This window comes from Harpia harpyja, chromosome 12 (genome assembly GCF_026419915.1).
Source record: "Harpia harpyja isolate bHarHar1 chromosome 12, bHarHar1 primary haplotype, whole genome shotgun sequence".
Taxonomy (NCBI): domain Eukaryota; kingdom Metazoa; phylum Chordata; class Aves; order Accipitriformes; family Accipitridae; genus Harpia; species Harpia harpyja.
The window spans coordinates 34969504-34984164 of NC_068951.1; the positions used below are offsets into that span (position 1 = coordinate 34969504).

Genomic DNA, 14661 nt, shown 5'->3' on the forward strand with positions numbered 1-14661 from the left:
CACTCTGCCTGGAAGTGGGCAGCAAGTGGAGTGGTGTAGTGATACCTGCTGGTACCTGCGCTGTTTAACATCTTTATCAATGACCTGGAAGAGGCAACAGGGTGCATTGTCAACAAGTTTGCAGATGACACTAAACTGGGAGGAGCAGTTGGTACACTCAGAGACAGGGCCACTGGAACATAAACTCCAGGAATGGGGTGACCAGCGTATTAAATGCAAAAGGGACAAATGCAAAGTCCTGCAACTGGGAAGGACTTCCTTCCAGAAGGACTTCCTTCCTCAAGAAGGAAGAAACCACGTTCTTCCCTCCCAACAGCACAGCAGTGTTGTGTAGCTGACAACAATACAGGCTGTAGCCTGACTGTCTGGGGACCAACTCTGCTGAAAAGGACCTGGGAACTTGGTAGACAGCAAGCTGTATACGAGCCAGCAGTGTACACTGGCAGCAAAGGAAGCTATCAGCATCCTGCATTAACAGCAACAGTATTAACAGAAGCAGAGCCAGCAGATTGAGACAAGTGATTATCCCTCTTTACTTGGCTCTCATTAGATTGCATTGAGAATAAATGCCCTGTCCAGTTTTGGTTCCCCCAGTAGAAGAAAAATATTAATCTGGTATGAGGTCAACAGAGAGCCATCAAGAAGGTCAGCACTTGGAGCATGTGCTCTGTAAGGAGGTGCTGAGGGAACTGGACTTGCCTAGCTGGAGAAGGGAAGGCTTGGGATGGTTAATATGACATAACAGCAGCTTTCCAGTCCCTCCAGGCAGGTTACTGAGAGCATGCAGCCAGGTGGTGCATGACAGTAGGACAAGAGATAGCTGACATAAAGTCAAACAAGGGCAGTTCTGACTTGATATAAGGAAAAACTTTTTCACCACAAAGATAATCAGGCAGTGGACTAGACTGCCCCAAAAGGTTGTACAGTCTCAATCCTTGGGGGTTTTCAAGACCCAGGTGGATGAAGCCCTGAGCAACCTGCTTTGATCTCACAGCTGACCCAGCTTTGAGAAAGAAGTTGGACTAGAGACCTGAGGTTCCTGCCAACCTGAATTATTCTAGAGTGATTCTGTAACAAAGATCAGCTAAAAACCTGTTCAGGTTTGTTCTCAAGGCTTTTCTTAGAGCACTATCAGCCTAGAATATACATCCTCTTGCCTCCATACATCTGTGCTCATGTCATTGTCCACAGTGCTTGCAAGTGTACTTACCATGCTCCCTTGGAGCCTGCTAACAGGCATAGCCAGTTATCCTTTCTTTAAACAGCGGAGTGGAATAATACAATTTGATATATATTAAAGTCTAAGGCTTAAAATTTCTAGTCAATTGTGCTCAACATCTTGTTTTTCTGTTGCTGAAATAATGGTGTATTTTCTAGCTGTTAGAACAACAAGGCATAATTAAATACATGTATGTTATTTGTGTAACCACAAGTGTTGCCAGATTTACAGTGGTCGCCAAAAGGTAATACTGCTTACCTGAAGCCGCATGCAAATCTGCTTTTGCTTTCAGTAAGCAGGTCTAGTGGTAAGGAGACTCTTTAAAATAAGAAAATGGCTTTAGGTTTGTCTGTCCTTTCTCTTTCATCATGGTTTAAAATAGAATAATGCCAGTGAACTCAGTGGACATACAGTGCCATAAAATGATACAACTGAAAGGACAATCTTATTCTCGATAGTCTCATTTCAGCACTTCCCTGGATCAAGCGGTTGGTGTTGAGGAAGCTGTTTAACCTGCCTACTCCTCCATTTCTCTGTAAATAACAGTTATCTAGAAAATACAGAAATTATTTGATGGAAGTTTGTGTGAACTTAGAAATACCATACTTTCTCTCTTGATGCGCATGCAAGCTGACTGCATCCTCAGCCTAGCAAGGAGCAAGATGATGTCAAGTTGTGGTTAGTTCAAGAATGGCCATGTACATGTTGAGAAGGCAAAATCTAGTGGAAATAAACTGTGGCCATTGCATGAACAAATACATAATAAGAACTTACTGCCTGTGGTGGAACTGCACTTTGGTCATACATGTTTAAGGCAAACCCAGATCCTAGGAACAATGATTGAAAGGGCTCATTATTTCTCTCAGTCCATTGTGTTTGGATTAATTTACAGATCATCATGTTAAATTCTGTCTCTGATCTGCATGGCTATATTGACAAAAGTCAGCTGACCCGGGAGCTGGGAGGAACCCTGGAGTATGGCCACAGTCAGTGGATACATCACCGAACTGTGAGTGTTGGTTTTGTTCTTATGCATGTCTACACCCAGAATTGTCCAGATGACAAATGTAGAGTAACCATTAAGTAGTAACTCTTCAGCTGCATTTCAGCCCGCAGATTCTGCTAGGGACTCATGGAAAGAGGAAATCCATGACTCAAATAGAGAAAGGTAAATTCCCCAAAAGCTTGTAATAGAAGTAGTAATCTGTATCTCACTGTTGACCTGGACTACGGCCTAGCAGTGTCATGGTATTCTTATTCAGCAAGGCCCTTTGGCACATTCTTAGCTTTTGAATAATTGTTGAGATTCATAGACCTTCATTCAGCTCATGGCTGAAGTTGAATATATGCTTTATTTAGCACTTTACTGAATCAAATGTCAAAATTCTCACTTTAATGATTAATTATGTCCATGTTCTTAAAAGAAGAAAAATACTCAAGACACTAGATTTTATTTTCCTTTGTTTTCATTTCTGTGCTACGTAAACATGCACTCCAGCTGGGTCTTATTTTGTGTAACCAAAGAACAGTTAATAATTGTAGGAAGGCAGAAAGACTTTTTGTTCCATTACCTTTGAGGACACTTGTAACAGGTTGGTTTGTTGCCTTTTGGAGTTGGTTAATGCATTTCAGTGGCTGCTTCAGAACAATGTAAATAATTCATTATGGTGCCCAGAAAAGGTGACAGTTTACAAAAGACAGACCCCAAATTCTGGCACATTAGCAGCCAAAATATTGTCTCATCCTATCTAAGCAAAAACAGGCAAAGCTGGGCCCTGATCCTGGAAAATGAATTAATTTCCTGGAGACTGTATGCAATGTTTGCATCTGTCTTTGTGGCTTTACTTGCAATACTGGTATGTTAGAGCTCATATCTATGTAGTCCCAATATTTTGCAGTGTTCTGAGCAGCCTTCAATTTGAGTCTGTTGTTGCTGACGTGAAGGTTACATGTAACACTTGGAAAAAGAGCTTTTCTGAGGTATCTTTGTTAAGTCAAATCACTTTTGTCACTTTCCTGCTATAATTTTCTGTGTTTTACTGTCCTTATAAAATCAAATTTTACTCTCCTTGAGAACCACCAAATATTTCAGGCTTCTAAATATGCAAACACAGAATCTGAATTTCCTCTAACACTGGTTTGTTACATTTATAGCTGTGTTGACTACAGTGAGGTTAGGATTGAGACAGGTGAACAGGCTTACATGTTAGAAGTATCAAAAATATGAAACTGTCCTTGCAGGAGGGGTGAGTCTGAAGGAATCATGTATATGAGCTTTCAAACAACTAAAGGCTTAAAAAAAAGAGGAAGGGGAGTAAAAAGAGGCACAACAAAGGCTGTATTGTTTGTTAGTGACAGGAGTTTACATAAAGCACGACTATATAGTTTGGTAAAATATGTAAATAAAAGTGAGCCAAGATTTGAGGTGAGTGTGGCTATGTAATCCCCAGTTCTTTTGGTTAAATTTGTTTGAAAAACTTTTACCAAGCACAGAGACTTGGAAAAAACCCACAGACGTAACTTAGGTATATGAAACAATTTACTACTCATACAAACAGGAGAGTGCGGGGGCAAGAAACTATTAAGTGAAACACTGATAAGCTCATCGTGCATGGTGCAGTCAGCCAAGGAATCTCTGCTGGATAAGAGGTTGTCGTCAGGGAAGTGTCAGCCTTCATGGCACCTTGAAACAACCTTTCAGTCTTGCTGAGCTACAGTCTTTATCCCCTTTGCTGCTTCTCTTAGTGTTCTCATATCTTGTCCTGCCAGTGCTTTTTTCTGAAACAGCTTTAAACTGTTGCTAAATGGTAGTGACACAGCAATCTCATTACGTAGTTCTTTGTTTCTGCTTTCGTATCTTGAATAGCTAGGAGCCTATGAGCTTTCTTGCCCACCGAGTACATTTTGGGCTTTTAGTAAGTGGCCTTTGGTTGTTGATGGCTCTATCTGTGTTGCAGTCAGAAGTGTGACATTTCAGCCAACTTTATTCCAGTAGTTTCAGTGCTGAGAACAGCAGGCTACAGCTGCTAAGCAATAAGCCAGAGCGTATGTGGGTCTGTACTGCTTATGTTGAAAGCAGGCATGAATTTATGGGAAAAAAGGGAAGAAGGCTATGAACTCTGTTAGCATTGCCTCATCTGGGGCATGTTTCAGATCATATATGTGGAATGTAATTTCCCTCTGCACTTTTTGAATGATCTACCTCCAGTTTGTTTTTCACTGAGCACACAGCATAATTTTAACTGTCATGGTTGCAAATGGGGAATTCCCATCATTGCTGGAGAAGGGAATGTAACATGCAACAACGATGTAGTGTTTGACTGGGTGTAAGAGCATCCCTAGTGCTGCTGACTGACTCAAACCATTGGGTGGGTTAGATCAAAAAGTGTAAAGAATAAAGAGCTATAAAGGACAATACAATCCTAAAGAAATTGGAGCATGATCATGAAAAAACATCCCATGCAGTTACTTGCTACTAGATATAAAGGTTTTAATCACATCTCACAAATCTGATTCTACTCTGAAAAGGGAGCATTGTTTTTAAGCCTTCCTCACTTCCCCTTTCTTCAGTAAACCCACAGATTTCTGACAAGTTTTGTGTTGGTGCACCCAGGTGATAAAGAAACAGCAATGCTCCAATGGATTTATGCATTTTAACTGTATTTACACTAAGTTGTTCTTGTATTTGTGTACTAATATGAACAGATGGGAGGGAGTAACTGGAATGCATCTAGTACAGATAGGCAAGATGGGGATGCACATTTTCAGAAGTCAGGGGAAGACAGATTGCTGCTGAGTGAACAATGGCTGTATAAATATAAATGTAAAAAGGCTTTGCCCTATATACTTTCAGAGTCTCCTCAACTTAAATAAAGCCTTAATTAAAATCTTAAACACAGCAGAATTTCCCAGCAAGCATGGGCAGAGGATCTGAAGTTCCAGTCCTGGCTTTGAAGCTGATGTCCTCTGTGGTTTCATTATGTCTTTTAAGCTCTGGGAGTTCCGCAGCTGGTTCATGGAGATGACAATACTTGTAGGCCTGTGAAAAGATAATTTGTGACACAGGATTTAATTTGCAACTTTCAGCATATTCACCCAAAAAAGGCCAATATGGCCAGCTTTACAGGCATGTAATACTTGCAGCAGAGTGTGCCTGAAGGACTAAGCATTGTTAAAGGGCTAAGGGTAAATAACCAGTCTGTGACTTTATGCTCTTGCTTTTCCAGGCTATTGAAAACTTTGCAATGACAGTAAAAACAACAGCACAGATGCTACAGACCTTTGGAACAGACCTAGCAGAGACTGAACTTCCCAACGATGTGCAGTGCACAGAGGAGCTCCTCTCTGCACACACTGACCACCATAGCAAGCTGAAGGTGAATGTTGTCTCATGACAGCTCCATCGGCATAATATATGATTTTTGATTTAACAAAATTTTGTGCCATCATTTGGGAGTCCATTGTCTGGAAACTACTGAAGAGGAGAGAAACCAGGGTTCAGGAGGTCGATTTGATTCAGCTATGAAAAGGGACTTTTTACAGCTTCAAGAATGATAGAACAGGAAAATGTCACTTCTAGTGTATGAGGGTGTGATGGAATCACATCTGGAATAGCATGGGCTCCTGATGAAGAGTTCATCAGAAAGTATGAAGTCAAACTGGAGCAGATGTAGAGAACATCCATGAGGAAAATCCAGATATAGACAGAATGACCTAACTAAACAATGACTGTTGTTTTGTTTTTTTAAAAAAAGCTGGAGCAAGTTTAGCTTTGCAGAGTAGGGCTCAGAAGAAAACATTACTGCTGTCAACAAACACCTTAGGTTAAACACAAGAGAAAAAATACTGTTTAAGCTATATTAGCACGAGAACACGTTTTATGCAACAAATGTGCAGTGATGTGGGGACTACTCAGCTGACATGTTAATGTTTGAGCCTCATTGTCCTTTTCATTGCTCATCTTTCATGCTGGGTAGACACATTCTTCTGTGGATGACTCCTTGATAGCTGATGTATTGTGGCTCAGCATTTCACAATGTTGTTTAAGGAAATTCCATTAAGCAGCACAGTGTCTCAGCACAGTCTCTCAGCTCACTGAACGATCTGTGGCACACATTCAATTTGTGGTAGAATAATTTATTCTGCAACCTGCCTGGTCAGAAATGCAATCTGCTCATAAGTTATATACTATTCCTTTCCTCAGAAATATATTTACTATTCAGAGTGAATAGATTTAGACTCTGCATTTCTAGAAAAACTTATAAACTTTGGTAAGCATTTCTATTTTGTTCCAACTATTTAATACCTATGAAAGAATTCTCCTTTAGCATTACTATGTCGTCCATCTAAGAGATGTGAGTGTTGTCAGAATAAGTATATACAATTTGTTTGGCTTGGGTTTTTTTCCCTCAGGATGAGCTGAAACTAGCTGTGAAGCAGGGGGCCACCCTACTGACATGCATTAGGGAGCCAGTCACCCGAAGCGCCAACAGCAAACTCAGTCCAGACGAACTGGAAAATGTGGCAACAGTAGAAAGGTCAGTGAAGCTAGATTACCTTGTGCAAGTTGCTAATTTATTCCTAAGAAATGCAAGTGTAATTTAAATGATTTAAATATGCAGGTTATAAAATTCCCACTGGTTCAGCTATTCAGCGTTTATTGGACAGGTAACTCAGAGAAGGGAGTAGCTTTGAGGAAGCTACTTGATTAAACTGTCAAGGCAAGTTCAAACAAGTCCTGAATTTCTTGGTAATTTTTGGTTGGACCACTAACTACCTGGCTGAAGATGTAATGTGGGATTTACCCCACAACACATACATCCTCCAAACTTCTATGCCTGGCTAGAAAGTGGCATCTGAATCCGCGTGAGATGAGAGGGTATGTGCTTGTGCATGTCTGTGGAAACACTGGGTGAGCAACAGACAAAGATGGTACTCTGAAACATACCCCTTCACAGCTGCATGGAGGGAGAGGGAGAAACCCCTATTCCTTCCTACAATGCTAGTTATTACCATAAAGCTTTTAGTCACTGTGTAGAAGTTTCTGCTATGCCATGTGATGCAGTGGAAAGAGAAATGCCATGCTAGTATTTCAGTGTGTCTGCATTCACTGAGAACAAAGCTGCCAAAAGTAAAGCTGAGCTGATATTTTTCACTGAATACTTTAAAATCCTTTAAACAGTCATCCCAAAGGAATTTGCTAATTCATCTTGAATTCGACAGCTAGCTTTGATTAAAAACACGTTTTTCAGGGATAGACTGAAAACAGAACTCTGTTTTTGAGAGGAATAGGAGGGAGCTATTGGTGTTTGCCCGAATAACTTGATGATTCCAGCACTCACTGGGCTTGTAGGCAATCAGGCCTGGTCCCCTGCCTGCCCAAACAGTGCCCATCTATTGAAATATAGGATATTCAGAGAAGAATTTATTCTAACTTTTTTTTCTGTTTAAACTGTTCTACTTTGTAATATAATTAATAGATCATTGAGAGACTGTGAGAGTGACTCACTAGTCTGGTGTCAGACATTTTACTCAAGATGTATGACACCTTGATACTAATTTATTTGCGAATAAATGTTTCATCATTTACACAAAGTGAAAGAAACAATGTACATGGGAGGCATTATGAGCTTCTAATCTATTGTTTTTAATGGACTGGGAAAAATTATTCAGTCCTTGCTTATTTCTGATGGGTGAAGAAAATAATGAACAAGTGGTAGAGGTCTGCTTTAAACATTCCTTAAAATAATAATTGCATCATATTCAATCTGTATTAGCCTGGGGTGAATTATGTTTGAAGAATTGGGTGGAAGCTAGGGAGAGACAGCTGCCTTTGGCTGCCAGCGCATGTAACAGCTCTGTGTTCCTGTTGCAGGCCAGGAGGCAGGACTGCAAATGCCACAGCAGATCCATGTAGTTGTCACTCATCAGTCACACTCCTGCCTGTCCCACTGCAAATTTCATTTTCTTTTGCTTAAGGCAAAGTTGACATAGAGCCTTCTTACATAGATGTAGGCTCCCCACCATCTCCCTACCCTGCTTTCTGCCATCAATTGGTGTGACTTAAAATAATGAACTATAGGAAATAAGTAAGTTCTTTTCATTCTAATTTCTTAACAGGTTGTTGGCTCAGTTGGATGAAACAGAAAAGGCTTTTGATCAGTTTTGGACCAAGCATCACCTAAAACTAGAACAATGCCTGCAGCTTCGACACTTTGAGCATGATTTTAGAGAGGTATTTCATTTGTTCATTCTGTCTAGCCTTCTCTGGTAAATAAGGTCAAATTTTACCCATACTTAGAGTATACTGGCAATCCAAAAAGGAGGTTGGGAGAGAAGCCCTTCATTATGAAATAGGAAATGGATATTCAAAATTTAAATTCTTGACAGCTTTCAGATATCTTACAACATTTGAATAAGGCACAGAGAGGAAAGTGCCAGCCTGTTAGGCCAAAATGTGAAACACCGACTTCTTGATAAATCATTTTGCATTTATGTGTGATGTTATCAAATATCACTTCTTCTGTGATGGTAAGTTGCCAATCGCACCAAAGTCCATGGAATACAGTTCAGAAAGCCCAAGTGTCAGGCCAGAGGCTGGAGTAATATAGACTCTGGAGTTACAGGTCTTCAAAACTGTGTGGGCCTAAATAGTGGAAGCAGGGCAACTTTTTGAAGAATAGTTGATTGTTGCTTTATTCCTTGGCTTTCCCATTTTGGAACAGGCTGAAAGACTAAACTTGAGATGCAGACTCTTCTAAAAGATGTAGGTGAATATTTAAAAGCCATAGGTTTGTTAGAATTTTATGAATATCTTGTGATGGGGTTTTGGGTGGGGGTTTGGGGTTTTTTTTTTTTGTTGTTGTTTGTTTGTTTCTCTTATGGTTTTTTTTTGTTGTTGTTATTGGTTTTTAGGTAAAACTGGCATTGGATAATCTCATGGAAGCACAAGCAGGTTTTGCTGACATTGGAGACAGTGTGACTCGAGTGGAGCACCTCCTAAGGGAACAGAAACAACTGGAAGAGAAAGGACAGGTTTGCACTTAATACAGTATTCTAGCTGCTATAGACGTGATCTTCTAGACGCTTCTCTGTCACTGTCCTTACGTCACACTTACTCTCGTCTCATGAGTCATTATTTTAAATTGCAAAACTCAGATCCTAATTTCCAGAAGCCAGGGTTGTTCAGACAGAGTAGTTCCAGTTCATTACTTGGAAAGCTAGAATCCAGTTAAAAAATCTAGCCTAACCGGGAAAGGTTAGGTCAATCTTTGGAATCTGAAAAGCTTAGAATACTTAACAGGTTACCTTGGCCAGGTAACTTAAGACCATTCTATTCAGACTCATAGCAGTTTGAGGAACACCCATGCCTTCCAATAAACACCTTTCTTTTCCAGATATTTGGACTTTGTAATTCCATCAGCTGGTCAGCTATGATATACATCACATTTAGTATTATTAGAAAGCATTGAACAAACGAGTAAATTGAATCAGAGGAGGATGCACATGAACAAATGTAAAAGCTGATGATCATCTTTTTTAAGAATAGGATTAAGAATTAGAAATATTGTGATCTTTGCACAGCTCTTCTGCAGAAGCCTAAAGGAATAAAAGTTACAGTAACATGCATTTTCCTTCCATTGTCCACATCACATAACATATTGACGTGTACTCTATTCCTGTTAGCCACCTCTAATTTCATTCTGTTGTGACTAAGCTTATGAATTGTATGCAGTCACTAGGATCTGAAGAGTTTTCCAAAGTATCTCTTGGAATCAAAAATAAACTAAAGCATTACAAACCTGGCAATTAGTGAGTGAAAAAAAGATAGGTTTTTTGATTATTGGGAACTTTGCAGGGAAAAAAACTTGTATAATGAATGTCCCCAGTATGTGAGAAAGAAGGTGGCATACACTCACAGAATCACAGTTATCACAGAATGATTAAGGATGGAATAGACCTCTGGAAGTCATCTTGTTCAAGCAGGGCCACCTAGAGCAGGTTGCCCAGGAGGGCAGGTTGTCCAGATGGCTTTTTAGCATCTTCAAGGAGGGAGACTCCACAACCCCTCTGGGCAACCTGTTCCAATGCTTGGTCACCCTCACAGTAAAAAAGTGTTTTCTGATCTTCAGATGGAACCTCTTGTGTTTCCATATACTCATTGACAACAAAGTTGGTCTTCAATGTAAATATAAAGTAAGACATGTCAGCTAGATTAATATCCCAAACCTTTACCTCCAGGCTACAGCAGGGATTACAGACATGGTTTGTCTTTATTATGCGTGTCATTTTAAGATTTAACTTTGGATTTTTTCTCATTAATTTCACAGGAACCTTTGGAGAAGGCCCAGTCTCTAGCTCTCCATGGAGAACAGCTCATCCAAAACAACCATTATGCAGTTGACTCCATTAGACCAAAGTGTGTTGAACTCAGGCGTATTTGTGATGACTTTACCAATGAGACCAAGAAAAAGTATGATATTTTGGGAAAGTCTCTTGAGCTGCATAAGCAGTTAGATAAGGTGAGTGAACCTTCTCAGATAACAGCCCTGGTAAGGTTCTACTGGTAATGAATGTTTTTATAAGCTCAGGTAATTTGGATGAAGAGAAAAAGTATTTATTCTTTTTTTTCTCCATTTCATTCAGAAACTGTTACTATAAAAATTGGAGCAGTAGCTTCCCATAATTGTGGTTTTAAAATGATGAAAAGTAGGAAATAAAACTAAGAAAAAATTGAGCTAGACCTAAATTTGAAATGAGAACTGAATGTATTCCGGTGCTTAAAGATGAACAGTATACTGCTTGTTCAGCTGTTTTCACTTTCTGTGATCTAGCTAGAATAGCAAACTAAATGCTTTGCGAATGTCTGCATGCTATTCCAGCCTTATCTGAAACAGAAATTACCAAAACCCACTTTGGAGTATTTTTAACTGAGTTTTATAGGCCTGAGAAATTTTGGGGAGTTTTGATAAGGTTCAAATACTCATTTCAGGTTTTGGATAATTGTGTGACTGAACACCGAAATGAGGTAGTACAGCTGACAGATTCAATCTGCAGCAACAACAGTAACACTTCCCCTCTTTGCTCAGAATACTATTATTTTACATGTTACTGGACCATCTAAACCATGAGAGCTAAACAGAACTTTCTGTTGTTCTACATATCTAGGTGGGGTGACTTGTGGCCGGGAACTGTTGGGTGCTACTAAGTAACATTCATTCCCTTTAGTGACATGTTAAGGCAAATCCATATTTCATGGAGTAGAAGCAACACTTCAGAACATGGACTGTCAGTAATGACGGAGTCGTCCTTGCCCCATTTTTCTTTAAAGGCAAGCCAATGGTGTGAAGCTGGAATCTACCTCTTAGCTTCCCAAGCTGTGGACAAGTGCCAGTCACAAGAGGGAGCTGAAACTGCACTCGTTGAAATTGAGAAATTCCTGGTAACAGCTAAGGAACACCAGCTCTCTAACCCGAAGGAGTTCTACAATCAGTTTGACATGATCTTCACCCCCGAAATAAAGGTAAACCCCTTCCGATGTGCATGCACTCACTTAGAATTTCAAAATTACCAATTGCCTTGTACATGAGAGTGTACTGGGCTATATATTTTGAGTCTGCTCAGATCTGCCTCTTTCCCTAGGGCACAGAGGTGAGCACTTGGGGCAGTAAGTTTTACTCAGATGAGTAGTCATGGAATACTTATGTAGTTTTCTTCAGAGGAGTGCTAGAAACACTGCGTTAGTCACCTACTCAGTGAAACTGAGATCTGTTTGGAGTGCATGGGCTGGGTTGCATTAAACTGCAGCATAGTATGATCTTCAGCTCTAGTCTTGAGTCTGGGTAAGAGAAGTCCTTTCTTAACTTGCTCAGGCCAGCACTGACAACCATCTGTTGCTTCTCTTTTCTTTGCCTAGGCCAATGCCCAAAGAATTCTACAAAAACTAGAAGATGTACAAGAAATGTTTGACAAGAGGCAAGTAAGTCTGAAGAAGCTGGCAGCCAAACAGACCCGGCCAGTACAACCTGTTGCCCCACATCCTGAATCTTCCCCAAAGCGAGCATCACCAAAGATTACCAGACCAGCAGGAGTAGGTAGGCCTTGAACAGCTGCTTTCAGATACACACCAATGTTTTGTCCACATGGTCATGTTTAATTGTTGTTATCAGAATGGAGACTTGCATTTGATGTTCAGTGTCATGTCAGCCTTGTAGGCCCAGCTGTTAAAAATGAATTTGAAATATCTGTCACTCCAAACATATAAACAAGGGTGAATAAAAAGATTCAGGCTTCTCTTCCTAGGTCTAATCTACAGAGTACATTTCTATACTGTTTCTCAGTATGTCTTATATTGCTAATTCTTGAAAACCCAAACCAGGCTAGTCACTGCAAGCATGCGAAGTAAACATGAAAACCTCTTTTACGTTGCATATACTGTAATGTGAATATTTGGCTTTAAAGGGTCACAATCCCTCAAGATTCAATCAGATACTTGCAAAGGCTAAGGGTTCATTAGTGACACTGACTCGTTTGTGCAATTTTTGCCTTTTCCTTCTACATAACTGTTTATTCACTTTCAAGTGTTGTCCTCTACCAACTGTAAAAGTTGAACATTGCTTCTCTTTGGAATTTACTGAAAGTTCCTGATTTAAGGTTAGCATGTGCCTTTAACCAAGATAGCTATTTTCTGCAAAAAGAATGTGGGTGAAGCTAATTTGAAACAGTGCATCTTGGAGACCAGCTACCCTGTACGTGGTGGCAGGAAGGGGTTGTCCCTCTTCAGCAGAGGGGCTTATAAGAAATTAAAAAATGGAACCTTAGGGTTTTTTAAAAGGGGAACCTTTAGCAAAAGCCTTGAAAAAAACTTAATTTGCATGAAGAGCATGCAATAAACTTTGCTTTCTCAACAGGAAGATTAGGATGGCCAGTACCCTAACCATTTTGCTTTCTAGGCATATTATCACAAGGTCACACAAATGTCCCTGTTGTTCTCCTCTGCTCCCCAACACTCATCCTTTCTTACCAAGGAGGATCATCTTCTTCTTCTAGTTACCATGCTGGTTTGACATCTGTACTTTCCCCCCCCCAACTATGCTAGCTGTGTTCTTAACATATAGTTGCTACCTCAAGTTTCAGCTTCACTATTGGCTTAAGGCAAGCTGAGACCACAATGCCTTTGAAGAGGTCCTGCTCTGCTACCCACACATTCTCCAGCAATGTGTTCCCCTCTTGTACTGTTGTTGGCAGTTAGTTAGCTGTATGAGTTGTGATTTACCTTGGAAACGCAATGAACTTACTGCAAAAATGTAGTAGTTACTTTTCCATTGCATGAGTTACAAAAATGCAGGGAGCTCTGGAGATCACATAGCCCGATCACCTGCTCAAAGCAGCACTAACTTGAAAGTTGATCAGATTGTTCACTGCGTGGCCACTAGTGCTGAAGCAAAGGAAGTTGCAGAAAAATGGGGTTATGGGGTCAGTAGGTCAGAGCTAGTTAGCCCCTGTTAGTGGTAGTACAGTTTTAGAATGGCTTTCACCTATTGTGAAACCCTGTCTTCAGGCTAAAAGCTAGTCTTGCATATCTTTTTATACATGCAGTCTCTGATTGTGTTTCATGAACTTTTTTCTTGTCATTTTAGAGCACTTGCAGATTTTTTTTTAATTAAACTTTTGATGTAGATAGAACCTTAAAGAATAGTCACTACTATATAAATGGCAATGCTTTAAGTTTTGATTCTTGTTCATACAGCCAATCCAATACTATTAGCTCTTTCACAGAGAATCATGAGATACTCCCTTGCTCTGGCCCTTGTATTGCATGCAGTTCAGTGTTATACAACAAAATACAGGATAACTGTGTGACAAGGATTAGACTCTGATGTCCTATTGCAACTTAATAGGTAGCTGAAATTTATTTTAAAGTGTTACTCCAGTTGTTCTCTGAGGCAATGCAAAGTGCAACCCAGTCCTGTTCAGACATTGATAAGTAGACTGTAGTATCTCATTCAAATTCTCTGTGCCTGAAGATGATTGACTTAGAGTACCTCTGTACAAAGCAACAGAAGTCCCTGACTATCTACAGCTTATCCTGCGGCTCAAAAACAGTTACTTTAACTGTTGTGAATAATACATGTATATTTATATATGTTGTGTAATGGCAATCTTTGGGTATTACCCAATTGTCCACTACAAAGAGTTATACTTTGAATTTCCTGAGTGCCCTTTCCCTCAGAATGCCAAAGCACTTGGCAACTATTGGTAAGTATTTTAACCTCTTTTTTTCAGAAAGAAAACTGAAGCACAGATAAACTGAGTGATTCAACAAGGGGTTTCACAGTCTGAGTCTGAAATGTGGCTGAGAATAGAAACAGGAACACTAAGTCCTATTCCAACCCATGACAATGAGGCTGTGAAATTCTGCTCTTCTTGAAGCTACTCTCTTT

The 14661-nt window shown here is 40.0% G+C and overlaps 1 protein-coding gene across 17 annotated transcripts in view; it reads left to right on the forward strand.

The window, feature by feature from the left end:
- The window catches only part of MCF2L2 (MCF.2 cell line derived transforming sequence-like 2), a 186823-nt gene that overhangs the window by 66465 nt on the left and 105697 nt on the right, over positions 1-14661 (forward strand). For all 17 annotated transcript variants that reach the window (XM_052804872.1, XM_052804883.1, XM_052804874.1 and 14 more), the window contains exons 6-13: positions 2112-2228; positions 5446-5595; positions 6632-6756; positions 8339-8453; positions 9134-9253; positions 10549-10740; positions 11550-11741; positions 12135-12312. In XM_052804872.1, coding sequence (XP_052660832.1) covers positions 2112-2228; positions 5446-5595; positions 6632-6756; positions 8339-8453; positions 9134-9253; positions 10549-10740; positions 11550-11741; positions 12135-12312 — 1189 coding nt within the window. The remainder of the gene's footprint in view (positions 1-2111; positions 2229-5445; positions 5596-6631; positions 6757-8338; positions 8454-9133; positions 9254-10548; positions 10741-11549; positions 11742-12134; positions 12313-14661) is intronic.